The sequence below is a fragment of the Octopus bimaculoides genome, chromosome 7 (genome assembly GCF_046866305.1).
Source record: "Octopus bimaculoides isolate indiv1 chromosome 7, ASM4686630v1, whole genome shotgun sequence".
In the NCBI taxonomy this organism is placed as follows: Eukaryota; Metazoa; Mollusca; class Cephalopoda; order Octopoda; family Octopodidae; genus Octopus; species Octopus bimaculoides.
Window position 1 is genome coordinate 73683262 of NC_142934.1, and position 27993 is coordinate 73711254.

The 27993-nt window shown below is 35.0% G+C and overlaps 1 protein-coding gene across 1 annotated transcript in view; it reads left to right on the plus strand.

The window, feature by feature from the left end:
- The window catches only part of LOC106880704 (protein FAM91A1), a 73045-nt gene that overhangs the window by 24021 nt on the left and 21031 nt on the right, over positions 1 to 27993 (plus strand). Inside the window, exons 2-11 of the mRNA XM_089355485.1 lie at positions 9332 to 9416; positions 15097 to 15306; positions 16701 to 16768; positions 18805 to 18921; positions 19746 to 19836; positions 21319 to 21381; positions 22283 to 22389; positions 22907 to 22945; positions 24885 to 24994; positions 26797 to 26912. Of these exons, the coding sequence (XP_089211611.1) occupies positions 9332 to 9416; positions 15097 to 15306; positions 16701 to 16768; positions 18805 to 18921; positions 19746 to 19836; positions 21319 to 21381; positions 22283 to 22389; positions 22907 to 22945; positions 24885 to 24994; positions 26797 to 26912 (1006 nt within the window). The remainder of the gene's footprint in view (positions 1 to 9331; positions 9417 to 15096; positions 15307 to 16700; positions 16769 to 18804; positions 18922 to 19745; positions 19837 to 21318; positions 21382 to 22282; positions 22390 to 22906; positions 22946 to 24884; positions 24995 to 26796; positions 26913 to 27993) is intronic.

Sequence of the window (27993 nt, forward strand, 5' to 3'; positions counted from 1 at the left end):
ATATATATATATATATAATATATATATATATATATATATAATATATATATTATATATATATATATATATACTATATATATATATATATATATATATATTATATATATATATTATATATATATATATATATATATATATATATATATTATATATATATATATATATATATATACTATATATATATACTATATATATATATTATATATATATATATATATATATATACTATATATATATACTATATATATATATTATATATATATATATATATATATATATTATATATATATATATATATATATATATATATATATATATACTATATATATATACTATATATATATACTATATATATATACTATATATATATACTATATATATATACTATATATATATACTATATATATATACTATATATATATATTATATATATATATATATATATATATATAAAAAATGCCTAAGTTGGCTAAAGCCCCAATGGGTTTGGTTTTTGACTTTCATCTCTATATGGCCTGTGAAATAAGCCATAGTATTTACTGGGTTTGTTCAGTAGAGGTTTTATGAGAAAGAAAGAATCATGGAAATGCAAAAGAGAGAGAGAGAGAGAAAGAAGGAAATAAAAAAGAGAAAGTAAGAGAGAAACAAAAACAAAGAATGAGAAAAGAAAGGAGAAAGAGAGACAGACAACCAAAGAAAAAACTGGTTTTGGGTCTTAACAAAGAAACAATTTTTAAGGGCTGGCCTTTCCCCCTAAACCAGTGGTTCTTGGCCATTTTTTACCTATGGATTCCTTTGATTCCAATTTTACTCGGATGGGTTCTCGTAGTCATTTGACATTTAAAAAAACCTTATTTTTTTTATAATCAAATATTATTAGGAATTGTATTAAAAAAAAAATTAAAATATTTTGTGTATTGTAGAAGTATTGTAGAATTTATTGCACAGTTTTTTTTACAACAAAATCTTATATGGACCCCAAAAGGACATATAGACCCTGGTTCAAAAACCACTGCCATAAATGTTAGAACTCATCTCTCTGCCACAACACATTGAGCTTCTTTTATTAATTTAAAAAATTATCATTGTTTAGCTCCAAGTCAGCCTTGATAGAGTAAACCTATGAACAAAGATGTTCCAGACATGACTATTCCATTTTTTTCCCATCAATTTACCCAGTACATTGTTCACCGTGTCTTTCCTCATAGTGTGATTTGAGATGGAGATGAAGCTGTTACCTCCAGAATGTCACTTAGACCGTCCCTCCACGAGCATACCCCCCCCCCCCCCACACTATTGGTTTGTTTTTAAAAACCTGTTTGTTTACTCATTTATTTATTTATTTTTATTTGCTGACGTAGACAACAACTTGTTTCGTTGGCTTTTAGTTTTTGTTTTTCTTTCTTCAATATATAATTAATGTGATTTCTTCCATCCTTTCCTTCTGATTCGTGATGTGTTTCTATTAGCATCGATTGAAATAATTCTTTTCGCCTCTCACGTTTCTCTTTTTGCCTTCCATCGTTTTTTTTTTTTGTATTTTTTTTTCATTTTTTGCTTTGGTTTTTGGGTTTGGTTTGACACATAACGTCTTTTAATTACTTTAACACACCCCTTTCTCAGTGTCTAACACTGATTTTAAAAATAATTAGTCTGCAATGGTCTTCTTCTTCTTCTTGACAGTAGTTTATTCAGCTGGGGGTTTTTTTGGTTTCGTTTCGGCATTCCACAATTTGGAGACGTTGCATAATTGTTGCTGAAATTCTTTTCTTATTCTTTAACAATTCCATGATGTCATAAATACATGCTACTGCACAATTTCACATTCTTCTTTCATCCTTCTACATTTATTATTTTTTTAAAAATTTTTCTCTTTCTTCATTTTCTTTGTCTTTGTCATCGTTTTCTTTTTGTTCTTCTTCATGTCCTAATTTTTTTTCTTAATTATAATCTCTTTCTATCTGTGTATGTAATCTAGGATTTTATAAAAATCTTTTGCCAGTTGTTTTTGCTTCGCAGCAAGTGGTGATGGAATGATGATATCAGAATAGGTAGTTATTTCCTTGTTTATGTAGAGTCGCTACAATTCCCTACAGATGTCTTAATCCTTCCTCTTATCTTGCTAAAATGTTTTGGCTTTCCTCTGCGTGTAAATGAACGTTTATTGATAACAGCTGAAATAGAAATAAAAACCAACATACCCTCTATTTTTTTTTTGCTCTCTCTCTCTCTCTCAGATACAAACACGCACTCAGTAATTTTTTTCTCTCCAGTATATACACACACATACTAACTCTCCTTCTCTCATGGACATGTAGTATTTCTTTCCTTATGCACTCATATTCTCTCTCCCTCTCTCTCGCACATACACTTTATTAAACGCTCTTACACACACAAAGTCATTTTCAGTATTGAAAATGGTAAATCACCTGTTTCTTCGATTGCTTTCAGGGCATTCCATTAGTTTTGAAGGATAATACATGTTCCATTCTCACGACTTACTTTTTAAACCACTCCCGCTCATTTCTTGTGTATGTGTATGTGTGAAATTGTCAAAAACACATATATTGGAACAGTGTATCTTAAAGCACATAAAGCTTCAAATAACTCTTTTGACTAGAAAAAGTAGAAGGCTGCTTTGGGACTCAAGCCCAAATCTCCTGTAGACTTGTTCTTTACAAGTAAGGTGCCACATAAAATGCACTTGTGCCAGTGTTTTGTAAATGCACCTGTGCTGGTGGCACATAAAAAGCACCCAGCTCACTATGTAAAGTGGTTGGCAATTAGTAAGGGTATCCGGCTGCAAAAACCATACCACAACAGACAATTGGAGTCTGGATAGCTCCCCAACAGGCTAGCTCCATGTCAAACTATCTAACCCATGCCAGCATGGAAAACAGATGTTAAATGATGATGAGGATGGTGTACAATGTAATAGATTTTTCTCCAAAAGTTTTGTGTAGGAGGCGAAAGATTGGGGGTGTCTTTCATTTTAACTGACTCACTGCTCTGGGCTTAATATTGTTAGAAATAATTTCTTTTATAGGCATTAGACCAAGACATTTGTTGAGAAAGGGGTTCAGTCAAACTTCAGGGGTTCAGTAAATAAAGTACCAGTCACCTGAGTGGCACTTTATCTTTATATAAGATAAAAAATTTTCCTTAGTCTAAGAAACTTCACTCTTCAAAGGGGCCAAGTTGTATGCTCCTTAGAGTATTCTTCATAATCTATTAAAACTCTTTAAACAGATATTTGCAAACCATAGGACATTCCCTACCATGTTAAAATGAAGAAAATAACCTAAATTTTCTACAAAGATTCTTTTAGAATGCTGTAATTATAAGCCTGTGGAGGCACGCAATGGCCCAGTGGTTAGGGCAGCGGACTCGCAGTCATAGAATCACGGCTTCGATTCCCAGACCGGGCGTTGTGAGTGTTTATTGAGCGAAAATACCTTAAAGCTCTACGAGGCTCCGGCAGGAGATGGTGGCGAACCCTGCTGTACTCTTTCACCACAACTGTCTCTCACTCTTACTTCCTGTTTCTGTTGTGCCTGTAATTCAAAGGGTCAGCCTTGTCACACTGTGTCATGCAGAATATCCCCGAGAACTACGTTAAGGGTACACGTGTCTGTGGAGTGCTCAGCTACTTGCACTTTAATTTCACGAGCAGGCTGTTCCGTTGAATGGATCAACTGGAACCCTTGACGTCGTAAGTGACGGAGTACCAACAACAAATTATAAGCCTATTTCTCTGCTACTTAATGTTTCAAAAAAATTAAAAAATCCTTTTAAGCCACTGAGCTGGTAGAATTGTTAGTACGCCAGGCAAAATGCTTAGTGATATTTCTTCTGGTTCTTTACATTCTGAGCACAAATTCTGCTGAGGTTGACTTTGCCATCTTCTTTTCGGGGTTGATAAAATAAGTACCAGTTGAACACTGGGGTTGATGTAACTGACTTTCCCCTCCCCTAAATTGCTAGCCATGTTTCAAAATTACAAATCAATATTTCAAAAAAGTTTGTAATGCCGAGAATACACTGACACAGCGCTTATTCCCCTGAAAAATTCCTCTGTTGTATTCAGTTAGGCTTGTAAAAGAATTTTTCATTAGTGAATGCTTTAATAATTAATATTTACAGGAAATAGTTTTTGTGAGCTCTTTATTCATTTACATAAAGTATTTGGAACTTTTGATTTTGAATTCTGGCTGAATTAATTAATGCTTTTCAAAGGTTTAATTTTAACACTTTAGCATTTAGACTGGTTATATCTAGCCTATATTTTCTACTAGCTGGTTTTTATGTTCAAAACCAGCTAGATCCAGCCCCCTCACATCTACCATACAATGTCATTGTGAAATTAAGCAAACACATCATCAAAATCTCAAAACTACGAGATAATGCTTGACTAATTCAAAACACTGTGAATAAATAAGTATTGCATTAGACGGAGTAAGCTGAATATTAAAGGGTTAAATCATACTTTTTTTGCTGGGTTTGGAGAAAGTGATTGTGCTCATGGCCCTTGCTGACCCTCCTAAACTGTTGAGATTGTTGCCATTAATCTTCCTCATTAGCTTTTGTAAGTCAAGACCACAGGGAAGTTATGAGCAGGGAAGAAATTTCTGAGGGTCAACATTCTGGAAAGAAAGAACTTTGAGGGTGGAAGGAGAAGAGACAAATGGGATAGAGGTGATATGAAGAGCAAAGGCCATTATAGTAGCAGTAGAAAAGGTAAGGTGTAGAGACAGGTTGTCTATGGCTCAAAGGCTGGAGTGTATCTGTCAGTAGCATTTTGCTAGTCAGTTGGGTGGCCCCTTTCTGGATGCAGTTTAGTAAGTCTGTATGTGCAGTAACAACTCCATCCTAGATATGGAAGCAATACTCCTGTGTGGGTCTCAGCTGAGTTTTGTAGAGTATCAATAATGTTAGGAGTTGAAGTATCTTCTGGTCTTGAACAGAACAGCCAATTGTTGTAATGCAGTCCTATCTATGTTATGGATGTGCTTTCACCAGAAGAGATCCTTGGTGATAATGTGACCCAACAATTAGGACAATTTTATGGCTGTTATCTTGTTTTTAATTTGGTTTCAGATCTGCGTCTGAAATAGTAAAAGGGTATGTTAGTCAAGGAGTACCACAACACTCTGTTCTTTGTTCACTTCTGTTTTTCCTTGTTTACATGAATGATCTAGAATGACCTTTTTTGAGAAGCAGGCTGCATGAGACATGACTCATCAGGCTGGCTGTACTACTAAAAAAATTCAAGGCAAATTTTTGTTAGGTATGCTATTCAGAAAGTCTCGTAGGTCTTGGATTGCCCATGACTGATTTAGACCATATTGTTAAACACTGTAGAATGCATAATTTCAGTAAATTATCCTTTCAAAGTGGAAAAATTTGTCAACAAACAGCTATGCTGTTCTAATGGCATTTCTGCATTTGTGTACAATACACATTTCAATGCTTATAAAAAAAAAATCTATATTTTTGAGATGAAGAATTCTGTACGTTATTTACATTGAACGGATGTGTGTCCTCATCTTCTTTGCTGTTACCACAACATTTCGGCTGTTTTACTCTCCAGCCTTCATTAGGTGTCCTGGTAGAATCTTGAAATCAACCCTGGGTTCTCATTCCTAAGATATGAGTAGAATATGGAAACTGGTATTAAGGAAGGATACAAAAATATTAGGTTTATAAGCCCTAAAATTCACTCTATTAATTGCCTCTGGACATATAGCGTGATGGTTAAGAGCGCTGGCTACTAACCCCAAGATTGTGAGCTCAATTCCAGGTAGTGCTTTGAATAAACAATAATAATAACGTCAGCATACCTTAGGAATGAGAACCCAGGGTTGGATTCAAAATTCTACCAGGAATGAAGGTTGGAGAGTAAATCAGCCGAAATGTTGTGGTAACAACAAACAAGGACACATATCCGTCCAATGTAAATCATGTAAATAAATGTTAGTTTGTTTATTTGTGAGTGTGTCTGTTTCTCTCTCTCTCTCTCTCTCTCTTCCGTATTTAATCAATGAACTGTTTCCCCTGAAGAAGGAGCTAGTTTCTAACAAAGATATAATGTTCCATCTTTGGAATGTAGATAATGAAAACAACGTCACATTTCAAACCTGAGAAAAGTCTTCCATAGTTTTACTGTTCCACTTACAGATTCTATCTGTAATGTATGAATCAGTTGGTTAATTTTTTTTTTCTGAAATTCCAACCTTATCCAAACTGACAGTTAGGCATTTACTTACAAAGCCAAGTGCTCCAATTATTATTGGCATAAATGTAAATTTGTAATCTGGAGGTCATCAGTAAGAAAGTACCTCCTGAGGAGCTCACTTCTGACACATAGGATATTGTTTACTTCACCTTTTGGCACTAAGTTAATGTATTTGTTTTTGCTACTGAGACCATCCAGAAGAGTTGCAGGAGATTCCTAAGTCATCTACAGGCCGTGGTTGAAGCCAATGGCAATTTTGTTGAATAAATTTACTCTTTAGTATTTCTAGATATTTTTATGTAATTTTGGTAAATATATTTGTTAAAATGAGGTGTCAGTGTTATTTTCATTTTTAAGTAATTTAGGTGACAGTTTATTCACTGCATCCTGTATATATATTGTCCTATGCAAGCATGAAAAAAGTGAATGTTAAAATTGTGGTGCTGCTGTTGTTGATTGTGGCAATAGTCTTCCTATTTATTTTTTTTTTGTACTCTATAACACACACACACACGCACGCACGCACACGCACACACACACACACACACACACACACACACACACACACACACGAGGTGTTGACAAGTTCCTGGCTTTGTGTAAAAGAACATACAGCAGGATCAGTTAATTATGATTTTATTTGACATATTACCCTCTCAGATTCACATGCTTATTGTAGCGGTCCTTCAGTTTTTCCAAGTACTGTAAAAGAACTTGGAAGGTTGGACCTCCAACCAGGCTTTACACAATACCATTAAAGCCAGGAACTTTTCAGCATTCCTTCATATTTCTCATGCAAGCATAAAAAAGTGGATGTTAAAATGGTGGTACTGCTCTTGATTGTGGAGATAGTCTTTTTATTTTTTTCTGTACACACACACACACACACACACACACACACATATAATTTCTTTTTGCATGATATCAAATTTCATATGGCACCACACATTCTCTTCTTGGCTGTTCAGCTTGTAAGAAATATTAGCCAAATCTTTCTCAAATCAACACTACTGTCTTAAAAAAGGAAGGAGACAATGTATGTGTCCCAGATAATGTTGACCTGGATATATAATATCTGTAAACAAACATGTGAAGATGATGGATTAAATACAGTGAACCAATGATTGGCTGTTCATTGGAAACCTGTACCCAACAACACTATTGCTTGCAAAATGCAATACAAAATATAGTAATTCATTTGATTATATGAGTGATCAGACAGATTGACCTGGGACTAAACAACAACGACTGAAATATTGAGAAACCATCCTTGTTATTTTACGAAACCAGTTGAGATAATAACAGAGTGTGTGAAATTGTCATTAATGCTGGAGCTTGTTCCTTTGAAGTTTCTAAAATATAAAACACCACTTCTGATTTGTTGAACCTCTCTCTTACTCTCTCACTCACTATCTCTCTTCCACATTTTATTGTTGTTACTAATACTATATAACTTGACATATGTTCCATCGTATTTAAAAAGATCACTCTTGCAGCAAAATGTAGAAAGCTGTATAAATACAATAAAATGAGCTGTCTAAACTTCCATTTGCTTACTGTGCACATTACATCAAAAACATTTTTTATATCTTGTCTTCTAGACATACATAGCCCATGTTGTTAAGTATATCTAGCCTCTCTACTATGAACAGTCTTCTTAGCTAAACACAATCCTCCCAATGTAGGCTGTTTATGTCCTGATGTCCTGCTTAATTAGGTGTGTGTGTGTGTGTGTGTGTGTGTGTGTGCATTTACTAACCAGCACGTCTTACTTCTCACTCTTAATTGTACATATGCTATCTTCATAGCTAAATGTACCCTATCTTCTTCATTACTATGTTTTCTCCTCTTCGCTGTATGTGTTTACCTAATAGATTCTGCACACACTGACTCTTTATCTAAATATCTTGTTATTTTAAGATTAATAAAAATAAATTACTATTATTGTTATTAGTGCCTAATTGACCTTATCTATAGTGTCTTGAGTTATACATATAACTTCTCATTTCATTACAATACTAATGCATTTAAGAATGGCATGAACGACACAACATGCAATTTCTCCTCTCTAGAAATTCTCAGGTTTCATATTTACATGTCAAACAGTCATTATTATTGGAAGCCTATGAGCAATAAGTAGACAAAAATTCCAGAGCTTCAGGCTATGTCTCTTTCAGTAGTTGGTTTTTGTCTTGCCATACAATCAGTCATGGCTGTGTGGCTAAGTTCACATCACAACAATGTGATTTCAGATTCAATCTCCATAATAAAACACTGAATGTCTTCTAAAAAAAAAAACGTCTTTTAAAATAACCTCAGGTTGACTGATGTCTTGTGAGTGAAATATAACTGATGGAAACTAGAAATACATCCAAGGGACTGATCCTGGCCTTGGATAGTAGATTTAAGAGACCATCCATTTTAATACCACTACTAGCTTTTTGGGTAGTAAGTATTTGAATCAGAGCCCCAGTCAGAGGTTAACTTTCTTTCTTCCACCCACCAATCTTGGAGACCCTGAGAAGAATCTTAGTCTCTGCTCTTTCCTCCTTTGACTTGGCCATTAAAAAAAATAAGCTGAAATTTTAAGCCATTAAAAAAAATGAGTTGCAATATTATAACCTCTTTCACTACTACTGTGTTACTAAGAAAAAAAAGTAATATAATGGGAATGGTTCTCTCAACTATACTACCCAATGTCATCAACCATCTTCAATGGTTGACCCTGTTCCTTATCTGTAGAAATTGATTTATATTGGTAGGTTAATAAATACTGTGTTATTGAAACTGACAGTTGTCGTCATTGTCATTACCACCATCATCATCATCACCAGTCAAGTGGCCTGAACACTTAGAGATGAATGACACTATTTTTTTGTGAATTGGTGATGTTTATACCTGTCCATTCCTTAATCTTATATTTACAACTATTTCTCCCTTTGTAATATTTTTTTTTCTCTCTTGTAACTGTGCCCTGTGAAATAGTTAATATACTGAAGATCATATTAAAAGAGGGTCCCTTCTCCTAAGAAAGAAACCCTTATCTGTTCTGTTATCTTTTGGTTATTCATTTATTTGTTTATTTATTTATTGCAGAGTCTTGGAAATTCACAAAAAGAGTATGAAAAGGTTGTGGTAGAATTTAGTGTGAAGAATCAGTTACGGTATAAAGGAAATATTGGTAAGAAATATTGGTTTTTCTTTTTATTTACTCTCTAAACGTTGCTTACAGCCATATCACATTAAAAACATTGGTTTTCGTCCAATCATCAAAGTTAAGCAACATCAAGCCATTATAATACTGAAGTGATTAACTTATAGGGAAGTGTAGGTGCTACAGATGCACACATTAGCTGTATCATGTCTATCCAGGTGTATTGTATCCTTGCACTTTGTAATAGGGTTAGAGGATAAAGATAGGATATAGCAGCTCAATTCTGGATGTATCCCTCTTCATATCATAAATGAGGAGAGATATGTTTTTGGTCATACCATGGGTTTATTATTGCTGCCATGCTAACTTGATGTTGACTGGGTACTCTGTCAGTTTTAGTATTCGTTTTTGATGGACCAGTAACATGAAGTAAAGTGCCTTGCTCAAGGACACAGCACATCTACAATGGGAATTGAACCTATGATCTTGTGATCTATGAATGCCTAGTACATGACTGGGGTTTATTTTATTTAGAAACAGAAGAAAGAAAAGTTTGACCCTCAATGAGATTTGAACTTGAAGTGTAAAAAGACATAACTAAATACCACAAAATATTTTGACAGACATGTCCTTCTGAGCATGTCCTGGCTTTTAGAATAGATACACTATATCCATGTGTGTTGTAAGAATTAACTAAAAGGGTTGGCACTAGGAAAGACATGCTATTGTAAAACAGTATCAAAAAGTCCTGTCCAACACATGCTAACATGGAAAAGCAGTTCTAAAAGTAATGGTGGTGGTGGTAGCAGTGGTATCAATCCCTTATCTAGTAACCTCAGAGATCAAAGAATCCAACACTGTAGACTGCAATCTAATAAAGTAATGAAGAGCAACACACTCATTATATATGTTTCTCTTAGTCTGCCTTACTGTTTACAGTAGTAAGTTGTGACAGTGACATTACTAAGGTCCCTATTAAAGTTAGCTAAGTAGAGCTGATGAGTTATGTATCTCGTTTTTGTTGAAGATAGTGCAATGCAGCATGAATAACAGAATATAAACTATAGACTTGTAAAACTGGTAGACCGGCACCATAAATCTGTAGTCAGCCACGACTCTGTGGAGACATTTCTTCCTTTAAAGCTTCCTAATGCTTTCATTTCATACAATGGGAGATCCAGTAAAATGTCAATAAACAAAAATCAATTTCTCGAAATCTATCATTTTATATATTGATTTTCTTAATGGCTGTTGCAGATCATAAATTTATGGCCAGTTAAGTATGGTAACCTAACAATGATCTCTGGATGTGGATGAATGTAGATAAGTGCATGTGCATGTGTGTGTGTGTGTTTAAAGAATATATGTTTATGATTTGTAACAAAAAATATTCTACTACTCTGGACCAAATTTTGTATAATTTTGTCTTCCAAATTTCATTGTTATTTAATTCTCACTGAAGACTCTGCTAAGCCTGAAAACCCTTTTTTGTCCAGAATATTCAAATTTCTTCCTTTTTTTTTTCTTTTCTTCTAACATAATATTCTCTTCTGTATTGAGATCTCTTGATGTTGTTTATTATGAATGTGTTATATATATATACAGAGAGAGAGAAAAAAAAAATTAATATAGACTAGGGTGTTAGAAAAACTTACATTGCTAGAAATAAGAGCTAAAATGCTCTAATGCTGTAGTCAAAGCACATAATTGCATACATATATACCGATGGATTATAATTGCTTGAAAATACCAGTTGAGAATTCCCTGTCCTGACTGGTCAGTTTCAACAATTTGTGATGATAACCTTGCATTTAAATTGATGTAATGATTGCATTGTTCAATTAAATGGAGCCACTTGAAACGGTTGTACTGCATCACTACTTGATATCCTGTTGCTTGTTTTGATTTTATTCGCCTTACTTCGAGCTGTGCGGATGATACCGGACTGACTTGGTACTTCAACTTAAGTACCTAATTCAACTGAATCTCAATTATTTGTATATATATATATATATATATATATATATATATATATATAATCATCGTTTAACATCTGCCTTCCATGCTGGCATGGGTGAGATGGTTTGACAAGAGTTGGCCAAGCAAAAGTCTGTGACTGTTTTGGCAGGATTTTTACAGCTGGATGCCCTTCCTAACACCAACCACCCACCCAGCAGAGTAGACTTAGTGCTTTTTACGTGGCACAAGCACAGGCGAGGTCAGTTTTGGCAAGGTTTTTACAGCTGGATGCCCTTCCAAATGCCAACCACTTTTCAGTGTGGACTGGATGCTTTTTAAGTGGCACCTGCATTGACATTAAACTGCATGCCAAAAATCTTTTGAGGGAGGAGGGGGCATTGGAGGAGGTGAACTTGTGTCAGATGATGAAAGGTTATAGTGAGACAGAGAGACAGAAACAGGTGTCTTGCTGTAGATATCAGACTGCCAGAAGGGAAGCTAGGAGAGAGGTTTATTTAGCCAGAGGGGAAGCAGATAAGAAAAAATTTGCCAATGTTCTGCACTGTGAGGACCAAAGACTTGAGGTATTTCGTGTTACAAGACAGTGTGTGAGAGAGAATTGTGATGTCGTAGGAAAGAAATGTGTCCGCATGGATGATGGTTCATTTGCACTAAACGAGGCTGCAAAGAGAGAGGTTTGGAGACGCCACTATGAAAGGTTGCTTAATAAAGAAAATGAATGGGAGAAAGAGAGTCTGCTGAATGTCGACCCAACTGAGGTACCAGCTATCCGAGTTGACACTACCTTGGTAGATAAAGCAATTAAGAGTATGAAGACAGGGAAAGCCCCCAGCCCATCAGGAATCACTGCAGAGATGCTCAAAATATCTGGCAGTGTCGGCTATAGCCTAGTCACCCGCCACTTCTCTTTCACTAAGTCTGTCAGAGTATGATCTTAAAAAAGAGAAAAATGAAAATAGAAAAACACTCACACCACACTGCCAGCCCTTCTTTCCACCACTTATCACATCAATTCTTCTTGCTTAGTACTGCGGCAGCCACCTGGAAGGTCCACTTATTCAACTTTTGTCCTGTACCGATATCATTATTTAGAAAGATTTCATTATGGCTGGACTGTTTCAAAAAATCGATACAGGTGCAGGTGTGTGTGGCTGTGTGCCATAAGTGCAGGTGTAGCTGTGGAGTTAAGCAGCTTGCTTCCCAATTATGTGGTCTTGGGTTCAGTCCCAATGCTTAGCACCTCAGGCAAGTGTCTTCTGCTATAGTTCCAAGCCAATCAAAGTCTTGTGAGTGGATCTGGTAGACAGAAACCAAAAGAAGTCCGTCATGTACATATATATGTGTGTGTGTGTCTTTGTCTTTGTGTTGTGTTTATACTCCATCACCGTTTGACAACTAGTGTTGGTTAGTTTATGTCCCTGTAACTTAGCTGTTTGGTAGAAGATACCAGTAGAATAAGTACTGGACTTATAAAGAAAACCCCTTTAAACCCTTCAAGGTGGTGCCCCAGCATAGCCACAGTCCAATGACTGAAAAAAGTAAAAAAATAAAAGATAAAAACTACTAATGATTGATAATTCAAATTTGTGTTTTTAGGAGTGGGGTAACTACTGCAAATGAATGCTTTATCATTTTTGAAAACAATTTTCTTTCTTTTTTTAATACTTTATTTTATGAAAGAATGTTTTATTGTTTTAGAATGTTAAGTCATCACTTAGTTTAAAGTCAAGTGTTTACTAATAATTAAATGTTAATTATTTCCTTTTATTTAACTTTATAACATTCAAACCAGCCATATCTGGCTAAAATATTCTGCCTCTTCTGTGTTCAAACTGGCCAGATTCAACATTTCATACCTATTCTACTATGTCATAGTAAGAATAAACAGTCACATCATTGAAATCTCAAAGTTATGAGATAATGTATGACTAATTCAAGACAATGTAAATAAATAAGCATTAGATTTGACAGAGTTATCTGAATACTAAAGGGTTAATCATAATTCAAACTATATATATATATCAATAGAAAGATAAATTTTTACTCTTTTCAGTGGTATAAGTTTAATCTTGAAAATTTTGAATTAACTTAACATAGTAAATGGCAGTATTAATAATGCCACAATAAAGGAACATCACTTAATTATGAACATTTAAAAAATGTCTGTTGTATAATGTATTTATCTTCCCACCCTTATATATATAATTTAAATACTTCGATGAACCTTTAATTACTTTTCTTTGGTTGGATGACCTTCCAAACATTAACCACTTTATAGGGTGTACCAGGTGCATTTTATTCTGGCATTTACACTAGAGGAAATGCCATGTCCTTGGCCAAACTAGGCTTCTTGATGGAGTGTTATCTCTGCTTGTTTGCTAACTACTTTACAGAGTGTACTGAGTGCATTTTATATCACCAGCCCTATTGAGATTGCCTTGTACTCTGCAAGACACAAGAGCCTGGCAACCAAGTATGCACAGGGTAGTTAAACTGACATGCATTCCCACAGTGTATGAGCATTGCTGATCTATAGATCTATGTTATTATAGCTGTTAGTGCTATTTATCATTATCTATTTATTAATGTATCTTTCTTGTTATTGTTGATGTACTGTTCCTTGTGAGGAGGGCAAGACAAAATTATATATGTAAAAGTAGAAAGATAAAAACATTATACAATGGACATTTTAAAAATTTGATAAAGGTTAAAATATAAAATAACAAATAGCAAAATGTATAAAATCACAGCAATTAAAACAAAATAAAATTTCGTTTTTATATTTTGTTTGTGGGAGTCTTGATGTGAAATCACATATTGAAACAGATTTTGTTGTGTCTCAGGAGGGTCGTTATGCCAATAACAACCACTCACACTGGTTCTATTTCACTTCTTTTATTACCATTTGTCAGTTACTTAACCATTTAACTAATTGATTGATTGATTGATTAATCATTCAGTCAATCAATCAGCTAAATTTATCAGTCCTTTCATCACCGTTTGCAACCACCTTATCAATGATCATTAAAGATTCATCAATCAATAAATTAGTTAATTGGTTGACTAAAAATAATAAAAGAAATGAAATAAACCAGTGCATGTGTTTACTATTGGTATAACGACCTTCCCAAATTAACAAAAAAGAAAAAATTTAAACAATAAAAAACACAACTGGGTAAACCATGGATGCACTAGTGAATAATCTCCACCTGGGATGTATCAGAGCTTCATGCAACACTGATCCTCTTCTTCTCTCAAGTCTCTGCTTTTCTCATGAGTCTATGAACTTGCTCATACCAAAAATGCCCTAAGCACTTTCAGGGTCAGGAGGGGTCAGGGTGACCAAGAAAAGACCCATATCCTAGTTGTATGTATATAAAATTGCTCTACGTATTTTTCAATGATTTTATTTCCTCATGTTTGCATGAGTCTTTGCTGCTAATAAAAACGCTGCTGCTGCTGCTAACAGTGGATTAATTCGATCAATAGTCATATTAAAAGTTGTTTTCACTTTTCATTGTTCTGGAAGCCAATGGACTTTGTGCCTGTGAGGTAACTTGATTGATAAACTAGATTAACATCCTACTTAATTAACTTGTAACAATACTAGTTCATTATTACAAATTCTTGTTTGAAACAAATTCCATTGATACAATCTGATCTTTTCCCTTTTCAAATTTTTTTCTTTCTTTCTTACTTGTGTATGTATATTATCTTTGTTTTGTAGTAAAAACATTTCGTAAAGATGAGCGCCGTTACTACGAAGAACTTTTATGCTACAGTCGTGAACACCTCATGCTTTATCCATACCATCTTTCCGATGTGGTTGTGCGTGGTTTGCGTGTCACACCTTTCTCCTACTATATCGATATCATGTCTTCTATCATGACACAAGAAAAAAGTTATGATTCATTACCAAATTTCACTGCTGCAGACTGTAAGTTGACATTTCTTTTGTATACTTTGGTCTCTCTTTGTTCCAAGTTCAAATTCAGGTTGGGGATGGAAGTCGACTTTGGGTTTCAACTTTCCAGTTTTGATCATATATTATACCTGTAAAATATTGGGGTTGATTTTAATGAAATCTTCTCCCACAAAATACATGACCTTATAATGAAGTTAGAAATCATGTTTCAGTGAGTGTCATAGAGTAGAATTAAAGCATCTGGTAAACCAAATCCATAACCCAATTTTGATTCCACATTGTAGTCATTTCACTTTAGTAATGTTAAGAATAGCATGAATGATATCCCACCTTTTGAAAAACACTTATCCTTAAAAAATGTTGAGCTTCATGTCCATAGAAATGAAATATAACATGAACAACTATTATTATGATAAAGGCGGTGAGCTGGCAGAATCGTTAGCACACCGGGCGAAATGCTTAGCAGTATTTTGTCTGCCACTATGTTCTGAGTTCAAATTCCGCCGAGGTCGACTTTGTCTTTCATCCTTTCGGAGTCGATTAAATAAGTACCAGTTACACACTGGGGTCAATATAATCGACTTAATCCGTTTGTCTGTCCTTGTTTGTCCCCTCTGTGTGCAGCCCCTTGTGGGCAGTAAAAAAAAAAGAAGAATTATTAACATATGGGACAAAATGCTTAGTGACATTTCTTCTCGCTTCATATTCTGAGTTCAAATTCTGCCGAGGTTGACTTAGCTTTTCATCCTTTCATAGGTTGATAAAATAAGTACCTGTTAAGAACTGGGGTTGATATAATTGACAAGCCCCATCCCCAACAAATTTCGGGCTTTGTGACTATAGTATAAAGAATTTTTTATTAAGATAATGAATTGTAGAATTGGTAGAACAACAGAGAAAATGCTTTGTCATGTTTAATTGCATACCTTTACATTCTGAGTTAATATTCTAACTAAATTGATTTTTGTCTGTCATGTTTTCATGGTTGATATAATAAAGTACTCCTCTTCCAAATCTGAGACCTATGTTAGGAATCATTATTATAAAGAAATCAATATTTCTATAAATCAAGAGTTTTCTGCCTATCTTGCAAAAACAGTAATCTTCATTTATTTCTCATCTAAGAACCTGAATGAATAATAATTGGAAGAGAGGACTTTATGTAGTCAGTTTTTGTTTGTTTGAATTGTTGCAGGTTGTGAAGTTAGAGTGAAAAAGGTAGATGGGAAAGATGTAGGAAAACTTGATTCAGCTCTGGCAAAATGTTTATTTGAAATCAGAGGGACAACAAGAGTTCAGTGAGAAACTAGGGGCTGGGTGAGTGCATGAGGGAACATTAATGGATTTATGTTTGTCTATCACTCATTTACTTATTGCATGTTTTAAATTGTATATTCTATTTCTAGGTCTACGTCTTCTTGGAATTGGTAGGAATCAATATATAGACCTAATGAATCAGAACAGATCTAGTAAAGTAAGTTTTTTTATTATTTTTTGTTATGGCAGTTTTAATGTCATGTTTCACTGCCAACGTGGGTGATGGAGTGGCCTCTTAAATTTGAAATTTACATTAACCCTTTTGTTATCAAACTTCTGTTGAAATACACTGCCTTTGTTTCAGTAAATTTTGAAAATAGTGACTTATTTTCTTTTATATCCTCATCATTACTTAGCTGGTGTTCTTAGAATATAGATCCATATAGAATTTAGTGGAAGATTTCTAGATCATTTTTAAAATGGAGAATTTGTATCATTGAACTAGGAGCAATATCAAAGGGTTTAAATGTTAGGATCAACTTTTTTTTTTTTTTGTTTTCTTTACAGACAGAAATTGCAAGCTTAAAGTTTTCTAAAGATGTTATGTTATGCATTTAAGCAAAAATACATTAGATTTCTCTTCTTGTTCCATCCAGACAATGTAATAGGAAATATGAGTACCACTTTCACTTTACCGGCAAGAAGTGGTGGATTTGAAATTCTCTTACTTTAAGGATTTGTGTTAATATTATGTTTGCAGAAACATTATTCCTTGATGTGTTAGCTCCAGGATACTCTAACTAAAGTATAGTGCATGCTGGTTTTAATAGAGACACTTTCCTGCCCAGGCCCTTTACTGTCATGATATATGGTCTTTGGCATTTTAATAATCCTGTAATGATATAGAATGCAAGGTCATAGAGGCTTGGCATACCAGCAGTTTAAAGTCACAAACTTACACACAGGCAGTTTAGGACTTTGTTCAATTTCTCTCTGAACTAAGGCAGTAGAAGAATTACACAGTATGCTGTGTGCTCTCTTGCAGTGTTCTACTAAACTGTCAATTTGCTCTCACAACTTCTTATTTTGCTCATAATTGTATACAAATTAACCATAATAAAATCTTGCTGTCTTTAAAACAGCTAGCAGGAGTGGCTGTGTGGTAAGAAATTTGCTTCCCAACCACATGGTTCTGGGTTCAGTCCCACTACGTGGCACCTTAGGCAAGTATCTTCTATTATAGCCTCAGGCCGACCAAAGCCTTGTGAGTGATTTGGTAGACGGAAACTGAAAGAAGCCTGTCGTATACATACATATATATATATATATATATATATATATATATTTGTGTGTCTGTGTTTGTCCCCCCACCATTGCTTGACACCGATGTTGGTGTGTTTACATCCCTGTAACTTAGCAGTTCAGCAAAAGAGACCAATAGAATAAGTACCAGGCTTACAAAGAATAAGTCCTCAGGTTGATTTGTCCGACTAAAGGCGGTGTTTTAGCATGGCTACAGTCAAATGACTGAAACAAGTAAAAGAATATGTTTTAAACTTTAACTACTTGGATAGTATATCTATAAAAACCAACAGAATAGGCATAGGTAGAATGATGAAGTCTTCAAATTACTATATTTGTATTAGCAGAGGTGGTCAGTAGCCACTATTTTAAAATAACAATCCAATAAAGGAGTATGTATCTAGTTACTTGACTTGTTGAGTCTAGTAACTAGATATTGCATAATGTTTTTTAAATGGTGACCTCCTGCTTTAAGTCCTACCTCCTTAAACTGTATACCTAGAAAAAGCTTGAGATAACCAGAGATTGGACATTAACCATACAATGAAACTTAATACTCCCCAATGTACTGTATAGGCACTTATATATTTGGTATTTTGAGCCTATTGATATTGGTCCCGAGATTTCAGTTGACTATCTCTAAATCCACGGCCTCTTCAACCAATATTTAGTATGGCTACTAAACAAGTTACAACATCTGGCAAGTTTTTAAACATCAAATGTTTCTATATTAAGGCTAACTGTAGTCTGTTGTTGATATATAGTTTGTTCTTTTACATACGATAGTGACTCATTACAGCTAACCTCCAGAAGATAGTGGGTAAACTAAAGAAAATATAAATATTGATTTCTTTGGACTAGACACAAAGCCAGTTGTTGTAGTGAGGTATGTGTGATCATAGTATATTACTGGTAAGGAATATTCATTGTTGTATTTTTTATTTCTCTTAGAAATTCTTCCGCAGAAAACCAGTACGTGAGCTATTACCTATGCAACCTGTAGACTCAGTATCGGCTGACCATTGGTGGATTGTCAATATCGGTTACATCACAGAAGATGATATCAAGGTAATGTTACTAAATTTAGCGCTTGCTATATATAATTCAGCCCCACAGTTATTCCCCTTTTCTCTCTCTTTCTGTCTTTCTCAATACATGCGTCTGCATGTGTATACGTGTCTGTATATGGTGGGAATTCTTTGTATGCAAGGAATGTAAAATATACCCAGAGTATGATTGGTTTTAATGTGGAATAAGCTGTTGTACAGCCCAGCCGTTATAGGCAGATCCAAATGCAAAGGTGATCAAGTCTACTAGTGTTACCGCCTCTATATTTATTATTGATATCTAGGTGAATTGAGGAAATCATCATCATCATCATCGTTTAACGTCCGCTTTCCATGCTAGCATGGGTTGGACGATTTGACTGAGGACTGGTGAAACCAGATGGCTACACCAGGCTCCAATCTGATTTGGCAGAGTTTCTACAGCTGGATGCCTTTCCTAACACCAACCACTCAAAGTGTAGTGGGTACTTTTACGTGTCACCTGCACGAAGGCCAGTCAGGCGGTACTGGCAACGGCCATGTGGAATGAAAATCTTTTGGATTGGAACAGTTAAGCACCAATAGATGCTTTAAAAATGTATGTAACACTTTAAACAAAAATGCTATCTTAACTATGCAGCAAAATGTTTTTTTTCCTAAAGTTGAAACTTCACTTGGACAAAATTTGTCTTTCACCCTATTAAGGATCATTAAAAGAATTAGCACTTTTTTACAAGAGCTGATTTAATGAGGTATAACCACTCCTTTTAAATTTATTCTTTTGTAGGACATTATTATTGTTGTTTTATTTATTAATATACCATTTCTCTGTTTGGTCTCTTGTAGATGTGCCATGTTGCTGAGAAGGAAGCAATCGACAAAGTCATTGACTACGGGCCACAGCTAGCAAATGATGTTGATTACAAAGTCTTACATGGTATGTTACTTTCCTTCTGAATTTTTCTACAATTCCTAATTTACTTTACATTAATGAGATATAATGGTTGTAGATTAGTTCTTGAAGAGGAAATAAGAGTAAAAAAGGAGTTGAAAATATGTTAATGCTTTGCCTGTCCAAGGCATTTTCATAAGTTTATCCTAAACATCCATGTTTGTTTTCAGACTTTTGAGACAGCCCTTGTTTCAGAAGTTCTGAGTAATGTAAAGCTTTCCTTTTATAAGTCCCAAGTTTCTCTAGCTGTTGGAAAAAAAAAAACTGGAAATGTATATTATATATGATGCTGTGATACCAGGAAAATATATTCTGTGTATCACATCTGGTACACAGGACAGCCAACAGGTTAAGAGGAAGAAAGATTCAACTTCGACTAATCTACATCTGCTAATTTTATACTAGATCCACCCAATCCTGTAATGTTCATAATGCTTATGGTGTTAGATTTATTGTTATAGATCTATAAAGTTACATGAATAACAAAAGGGCCATGACTTTTGTGATTTGAAAAGAAGATTTGATATCATCAGAGGTTGTCAATATGATCACATATATCATTATGCTGGACAAATTTTGTGGTTTTGCATGTGGAATTGCTAAAAACATCTCAGTGTGATTAATATGGGTTTTAAGAACAAATACATAAGTTATAAAATTTAATTTATTCTAGATACTCATGTAAATGTGAATGGACTTTTTTTTAAAATAAATTTTTGAATGTTAGTGGGCTATGAATGACAGATTCATTTTCTGTAGCTGATGAAATATAACATGGCAGGAATATATATAATGGAGTCTGATGATGCCATTCATAACCCTACTTGGTGTGATTTCACACACATTGTCCATCAGGAGGAGTTCTCTTCTGAGACAGTTACTGCAGTGAAGCTCTTTCTATGTTTGAGTGTACACAAAAAACATTAATTATTAAAATGAATAATAAATTCAGAGTCAATAAATTTGGATGTATCTGAAAATTAAATATTAATGTACACATCTTTATTTTACTTATAATTAACCCTTTAGCATTCAGATTACTCTGTCAAATATAATGCTTATGTATTCATATTGTTTTGAATTAATCATGCATTATCTTGTAGCTTTGAGATTTCAGTGATGTGATCATTTATTTCTAGAATGACATTGTAGGGTAGGTGTGAGAGGCTGGGTCTAGTAGGTTTGCTTGTAAAACAGATAGAATATTTTGGGTTGGATATGGCCAGTTTAAATGCTAAACTTTTTATTATAATTTCATGTTAGATTCTTTTGTTTTGCTATGTTCCAAACACCAGCTCAGGACACAAGTAAATAAGTAGTTTATCATCTCATTAAATTCTTCTAAATTCTAATTTTTTGAAAAAAAAAAAAAAAGAGAAAAGAAATTAATTGAAATGTGTTGTGTATTTCATTATTAAATATTGTTACAAAAATTGTTTAAGATCTTATTATGCCTTCATTCTGCAGGTTTGTATCGTAAAGGTTTGGTCTACTTAGATGTGCCCATTGCTGATGATGACTGTATTGTTGGTAAGTTATTCTATTGAAGTCTAGTTGGTTACAAATGTACTTCTGTCCTTCTTTACATTGATAACCTCTTCTGACCTCTCTCGTCACCTTCACTTTCCACTTGTCGACATCTTTTTTAGTCAATGTGGCATACACTTCTTTGTCACTCAAATACTAAAAATAGAAGCCAAATCTCTCTCACATTATATCTTACTGTTCTTAAAAGCAGTACCTTGATAAATGTAATAGTAGGTGTAGTGTGCCAAAAGAAAAGACAGAATTGTCATAGTCATAACTTGAATGCCTGTGATCATAAATCTGCTCAGTCAGGGCTTTCCTGGGGCTAAACAGCAACAACTTGTAGACATGTCTTTTAGCTTATAGGTCTTCTACATGGTCACTGCTAAAAATAGCAGCCAAATCATCAACAAATGATATGCTATGCTCTAAAGAAAAGAGACATAAAATGGTGTAGTCTTGGAAACATTCAGTCTAAAAAGAAGGGCATCCAGCTGTAGAAATCAAGCCAAAACAGACTATGAAACCTAATGTGGCCCTTGGCCTCACCGTTTCCTATCAAGCCTTCCAACCCATGCCAGTATGGAAAATGGATGTTAAATAATGATGATGATGAACTCCATTCACAAAGCTTTGGTCAGCCTGTGGCTATAGTAGAAAACATTCACCCAAGGTGCTGCACAGTGAGACTGAACCCAAGACTACATGGTTGGGAAGTAAGCTTCTTAACCACACAACTATGCCTGTGCCTGTCCATGTCCGAAATTCATAAAACATACATTTGAATTTAAGATTCTATCCTTCACTTATAACTGTTCCATTCACTGTTGGTCTATAGTTGCTACATGTGTATTTACAATTATTCTATCATTACATGGTACATTCTGACCTTCTCTCTTTACAGTTCCTCCTCTACAAGGATTTGTCATGAACCGAGTGCTTGGAGATTATTTTGAGACATTACTGTACAAAATATTTGTATCCATTGATGAACACACAACAGTGGCTGAGGTGAGAATGTTGACTATTTTATTTAAATTATGATTCTCTTGACGCGTGTGCATAATTTAAAGTGGTGAGCTGGCGGAATTGTTACCACGTTGGGTAAAATGCTTAGCAGCATTTCATCTGTCTTTATGTTCTGAGTTCAAATTCTACTGAGGTTGACTTTGCCCTTCTTGGGGTTGATAAAATAGTACCAATTGAGCACTGGGGTTGATGCAATCAACTTACTCTGTACCCCGAATTTGCTGGCCCTGTGCCAAAATTTGAAATCGATGTGTGTGTATAATTTGGTTAGTTAAATGTTGAGCTTGTATATGTAAAAACCGTGTGGAGTGTGTGTTTGTGTGTCTGCAGGTGATGTGTGATTGTGTTTAATTGCATATGCTGGTGAGCTTGTTAGATTGTGATGTTTATGATGATAGATGTGTTGATGATGTTGTTGATGATATTTAAGTAGCAAAATTGAATAATGTGTTAATGGTAGTGGTAATAATGATAATGATATTCTTTTCTTATTTCACAGCTGGCTAGCATTTTGGAGATTGACTTACAATTAGTTAAGGTAAACTCTTTCTTTTCCTTTCTGTCTTTTTATTTATTTCTTGTTTCTTCTCATGCATTTTCTTGTTATTTTTCTGTATTTCTAGAGTGAAATGAATTTATTGCACTATCTGATCTTAAAAATTATATGTAAAATAACAAAACAACAGAGTCATACAAGAACTCTCAAGTCATCACCCAATACAAAACATAGTCTTTGCTAGGTGTAGCCCATACCTTACTCATGATGTGAGCTGTGTAATGTAGGCTGTGCAGTTAAATAGTATAACTCACTTTACCCTCTCTGCACACAACACCCTATACAATTAAATAAAACAAATTGCATTCAATGAAATAATACAACTTGCATAACACATACTCTAGAGGATTAACACTGCACATGATGCATACTCTATACATACTCTACATAATCACCATCCAATTAAAGAACACAAAACATACTCTACACAGTACTGTCTTAAGATATAGGCACACTGGACAGTTGTCAAAGCCCACATGGGTCTAGGGGCCCAATTCTGATCCATGTATGCTGTGGCTTACTGTCAATAAATACACACAATTGGACCCAGAGGTGTGACTTGCTCATGAGCCTATGCTACTGAAAAGATGGCTCTGATTTGACGTGTTTAACTCCAGGTCAGCTTTGATCAGTCTTATGATCAAAGACATTCCAAGCATGATCATCCAGTATTAAATTTATTAGACTTAATATTTATATCTCATCCACATTATTTAATGTGTTTTCAGACAGTATGATTTGAAGGAGATTTGACGACTATTTCTGTCAAATCAAGCAACAACAAAGAGACTTCCTCATTAGTTAGTGATAGTGATGTGTGTAAATACTGCCATAGTTTCAACTGATAATAAAGCAAAGATTCTCCAGGAACCCTGACTTACCAACAACCGTAAAGAATCTTTTTATTAGTAAAATATTCTAGATTTAGTTGAGGAACTGAAATAAGCTTGTGTGATGTTCATGTGTTTTGTCAAAAATATTTGGCATGGTAACCAGATTTCATTTCCTGGTTCCAATGAGAAACTGAAATTAAACTGCTTATAAGGCTTACATGAAGCTTATCACCAATCCTAAAATGATAGACAGTTAATAATTGCGTATTGGTTTCTTGGCTGTAAGAAAGGGTGGGCGAAATTGAAAATTTTTATGTGCTGGCACCATGTAAAAAGCATTCATGCCAGCCCCACATAAAAAGCACCTGTGCCAGCCCCACATAAAAAGCACTCATGCTGGCACCACATAAAAGCACCCATACTGGTGTCATGTGAAAAGAACCCTGCACACTCTGTAAAGTGATTGGCATTAGGAAGGGAAACCATGCCAAAACAGACAAATGGAGTCTGACCAGCTGGAGAGTTGGTCAGGTCCTGTCAAACTATCCAACCCATACCGGACATTAAATGATGATGATGAAGAGGATGATGATGATGATGAAGAGGATGATGATGATGATGATTCCTTTACCCTTGTTACATGTAAGTAAAGGGATTTTATATTAATCAAATAATGATATTGGAATGTGAGCCACAAATTTCCAGCAGGCTTACATTTCTATATTGTATTCTTCAGTATGGTTCATGATATTCTTAACTATCATATTATAGGTCAAAACACTGCATAAGGAATAAGAAATGTTAATAATATTAGACCATTATTGGCATTAGTCTGAGGGATGAAAGAGTAAGAGGCTTGTTAGCAGAACTGATAATCAAAAGTATCTTATTTTCAGATATACCTACATTATCTAATCTATTATCTATCTTTTTTAAAACAGTAAGGTGTGACTTGAGGGAAACTTGGCTGCCATTTCTAGCAGGTTAATGATAACACGATCTTCCTCATTAACTCACTATTATTGTATTTCTATATATTTTCTCTCTGTTCACTTCTCTTTGCAAACAATATTTTATATTTGTTGTAGAATGCAGTTTCCATGTTCTGTCGTTTGGGTTTTGCCCACAAGAAAATAAATGACCTCAACTTAGATGACCTACACTCATCTTGGAGAGCTCGACAAACGTTAACTAAAAAGTAAGTTTATGGAAGTGAATCATCTTGGCTTCCTTAAGCACAAGATTTTTCTATAAGTGTAACCGTTGTAGTCATCATAGTCATTCTTATAGAAAGGGACAATTGGGTGCAGCTGTATGGACACAGGTGATTTGGTATGGCTAACTGAGTATTCAACCTGTATTGATAACAATACTTTTTGGCACTGGAGACAAACACATATACACACACATATGCGCACGCATGCAGGCATATACACATAGAGCCAGGGGACTCCTAAGCGATCAATATCGACCCCTGGGGATCGATGGGACTATTCAAGGGGTTGTTAAATGTGCATCAACTTTATTATTATTATTATTTATTTATTTTCTCATACATGCCTGGGGGTTGATGAGGAGTCAAGGATTCCATGAAGAGGTCGATGGTGTAAAAAGATTGGGGACCCCTGCCTTATACACATAGAAATATGTTCACATATATTTTCATATATAAACAGAGAGAGAGAGAGAAAGAAATATTGGTTTTAAATTTTGGCACAAGGCCAGCAATTTCGGTGTAAGGGTAAATTGATTGCATTGACTCCCAGTCTGGTAATATTGACCCTGGAAGGATGAAAGGCAGTTATCTCTCCCTCTCCCCTGAATCACCTCCTATTGACTCACCCTTATGTACTTCTGACAAGCTCCAATCCTATTACCATACTTCTCTCACTCTCTCCACATGTTCTTGCTACCTTTACTCACCTTATCTGTCATTGCTCTCCTATCTACTGTATTATTATTATTCTGCTCCACTTCACCCTTTGACCATGGCAGCATTTGAACTCAGAATGTAAAGCTAGAAGCAGTGCCACTAAGCAATTTTTCCTGCACGGTAATGATTCTACTAGCTTGTCACCTTAAGAGAGAGAAATATTAAAACAAGTGAAACATTAAAATGTCTGATGTCCAATAAGTTGGCATTGAATCAGCGATGCCAAATAGGTGAGGCCAAAATAGCTGTCAAAACATCTTCTACCTTCTTTCTTAACATCATCTCTCTTATGTTTTCCATTGATCACCCTTTCTGTGTTATCCTTTATCTCTCCCTCTCCCTGTAACCTTATTGACTCACCCCTATAAGTTCCAATCTTATTACCATACATCTCTCACTCTCCCCACGTGTTATTGCCACCTTTACTCACCTTATCTGTCATTCCTCTCCTATCTACTGTATTATTATTATTCCACTCCACTTCAACCTTTGTGTACTGCTAGCCTGTTTGTTCAGGGTAGCATGACCAATAATGTAGGTAGGAGAGAGGGTGATTGCTGCAGATGGGCTAGGGTAAGAAAGGGAGAAGAGGGAGAGCATGATGGAAGAGAAAGGAGACATGGGGGAGATAGTGCTCGAGAAATAAGGAGTAGTAGTAAAGGGAGGCTACAGAGATAGACATATAGTTGTGACAGAGTAAATAGGGTAAAGATCCCCTTTGGTCATGAATGACCATAAGATTGTACCTAGAAAGTTACCCTCCGAGACACAAGTCCGAGCAAGGTTGTTTATGGAAGACCAGCAGTCGCCCATGCATACCAGCTTCCCACTCTCTACACCATTTCTACAGTTATGACTCAGTGGTTAGAGTATTGAGCTCACAATCATGAGGTAGTGAGTTCGATTCCAGGACCAGGTTGTGTGTTGTGTTCTTGAGCAAGACACTTTATTTCACGTAGCTCCAATTCACAACAGAATAAATAACAGCTACAATATTTGTAATCTATTACTGTCTCCATCATTGTCAGTCTCTTTATTTCTAATTTCGTACCTTTTATTTATTGTAGACCAAGTCAAGACCAACTTCTCCTGGAGATGAGTATGCCACTCACTGAGACCGAGTCTCTGTTGGATGTAAACACAGCCAGTAATACTGACAGTTCAAGTATTGACAGTTCTCTAGGTAAACACACCTGTTATCACTAACATTTACTATCTGTTAGCTCTTATATTTAATATTGTCTCCAGTAGTTCCCTTTCCCTATGCTAGCATAGGTGAGATAATTATTGACAGAATTGGACAGTTGTATGTAAATTGCATTATTATAAATGTAAGACGTATTTAGTACACCAAATGTGCTTGCTCAGGCTGATGTTTAGCTTAGATATGGTATTAGTTGAATTAAGCCAGCAGTCTTCAGAAGGTAAGCATTCCCTGATGATCTAATCCATAGATAAGCTGAAGCTCTAACATATGTGACAAGTATTGCCAATAGAGGAGAAAGGATGTTACGATGTGAAGAATGAAAGAAAGAGAGAGATAGTTTGCTAACACTACATTTCAATTGTATCACAAGTAATTTGTTAGTTTACTCAGCCCTCGGGAGAAAAGATTTTCTCCTGACGTAGTGAACTAGCACACTTCAGTTCAATGGTTGTGATGGGAATTAAGCACAACAATATGAATAAATTATAAATTAACAACTAAGATTCTAATGTAAAAGATATATTATAATGCCAATTTGGAAACTATTGAGACTGTCATCATCATCATCATCAACAGTCATCATCAATAGTCAACATCAACATCACATCTGCTTTCCATACTGACATGTGTTGGATGGACCATCAGATTCCAAGACATTCTTTATTCGGAGTTACTGCCCTAATAATTAGGTGAGGAACCACATCTTGCTCATATGTTCCATTTTTAGCATGAATTCTACTGCTGGATGTCCTTAAGACTAACCACTTTACAGAGTGAAATATACTAGGCACATTTTATCCATGGTGCCAACACTAATGAGGTTGTCATGCCATTGGCCAAACTAAAGGATCCTATTGACATCTACATTGCCTCCACTCACTTGCCATCCATTTTACAGAATGTATTTAGCACATTTTTCATGGCATTGGCACAAGTGAGATTACTTTGTGCTCCACAAAGCTTGAGAGTACTCACTACCCAACAACATATTTTGCTCATTCAAGGAACCTGACAGAGACAAGTGACAATTGTGACAAAAAAGAACCAGGGTGAATGG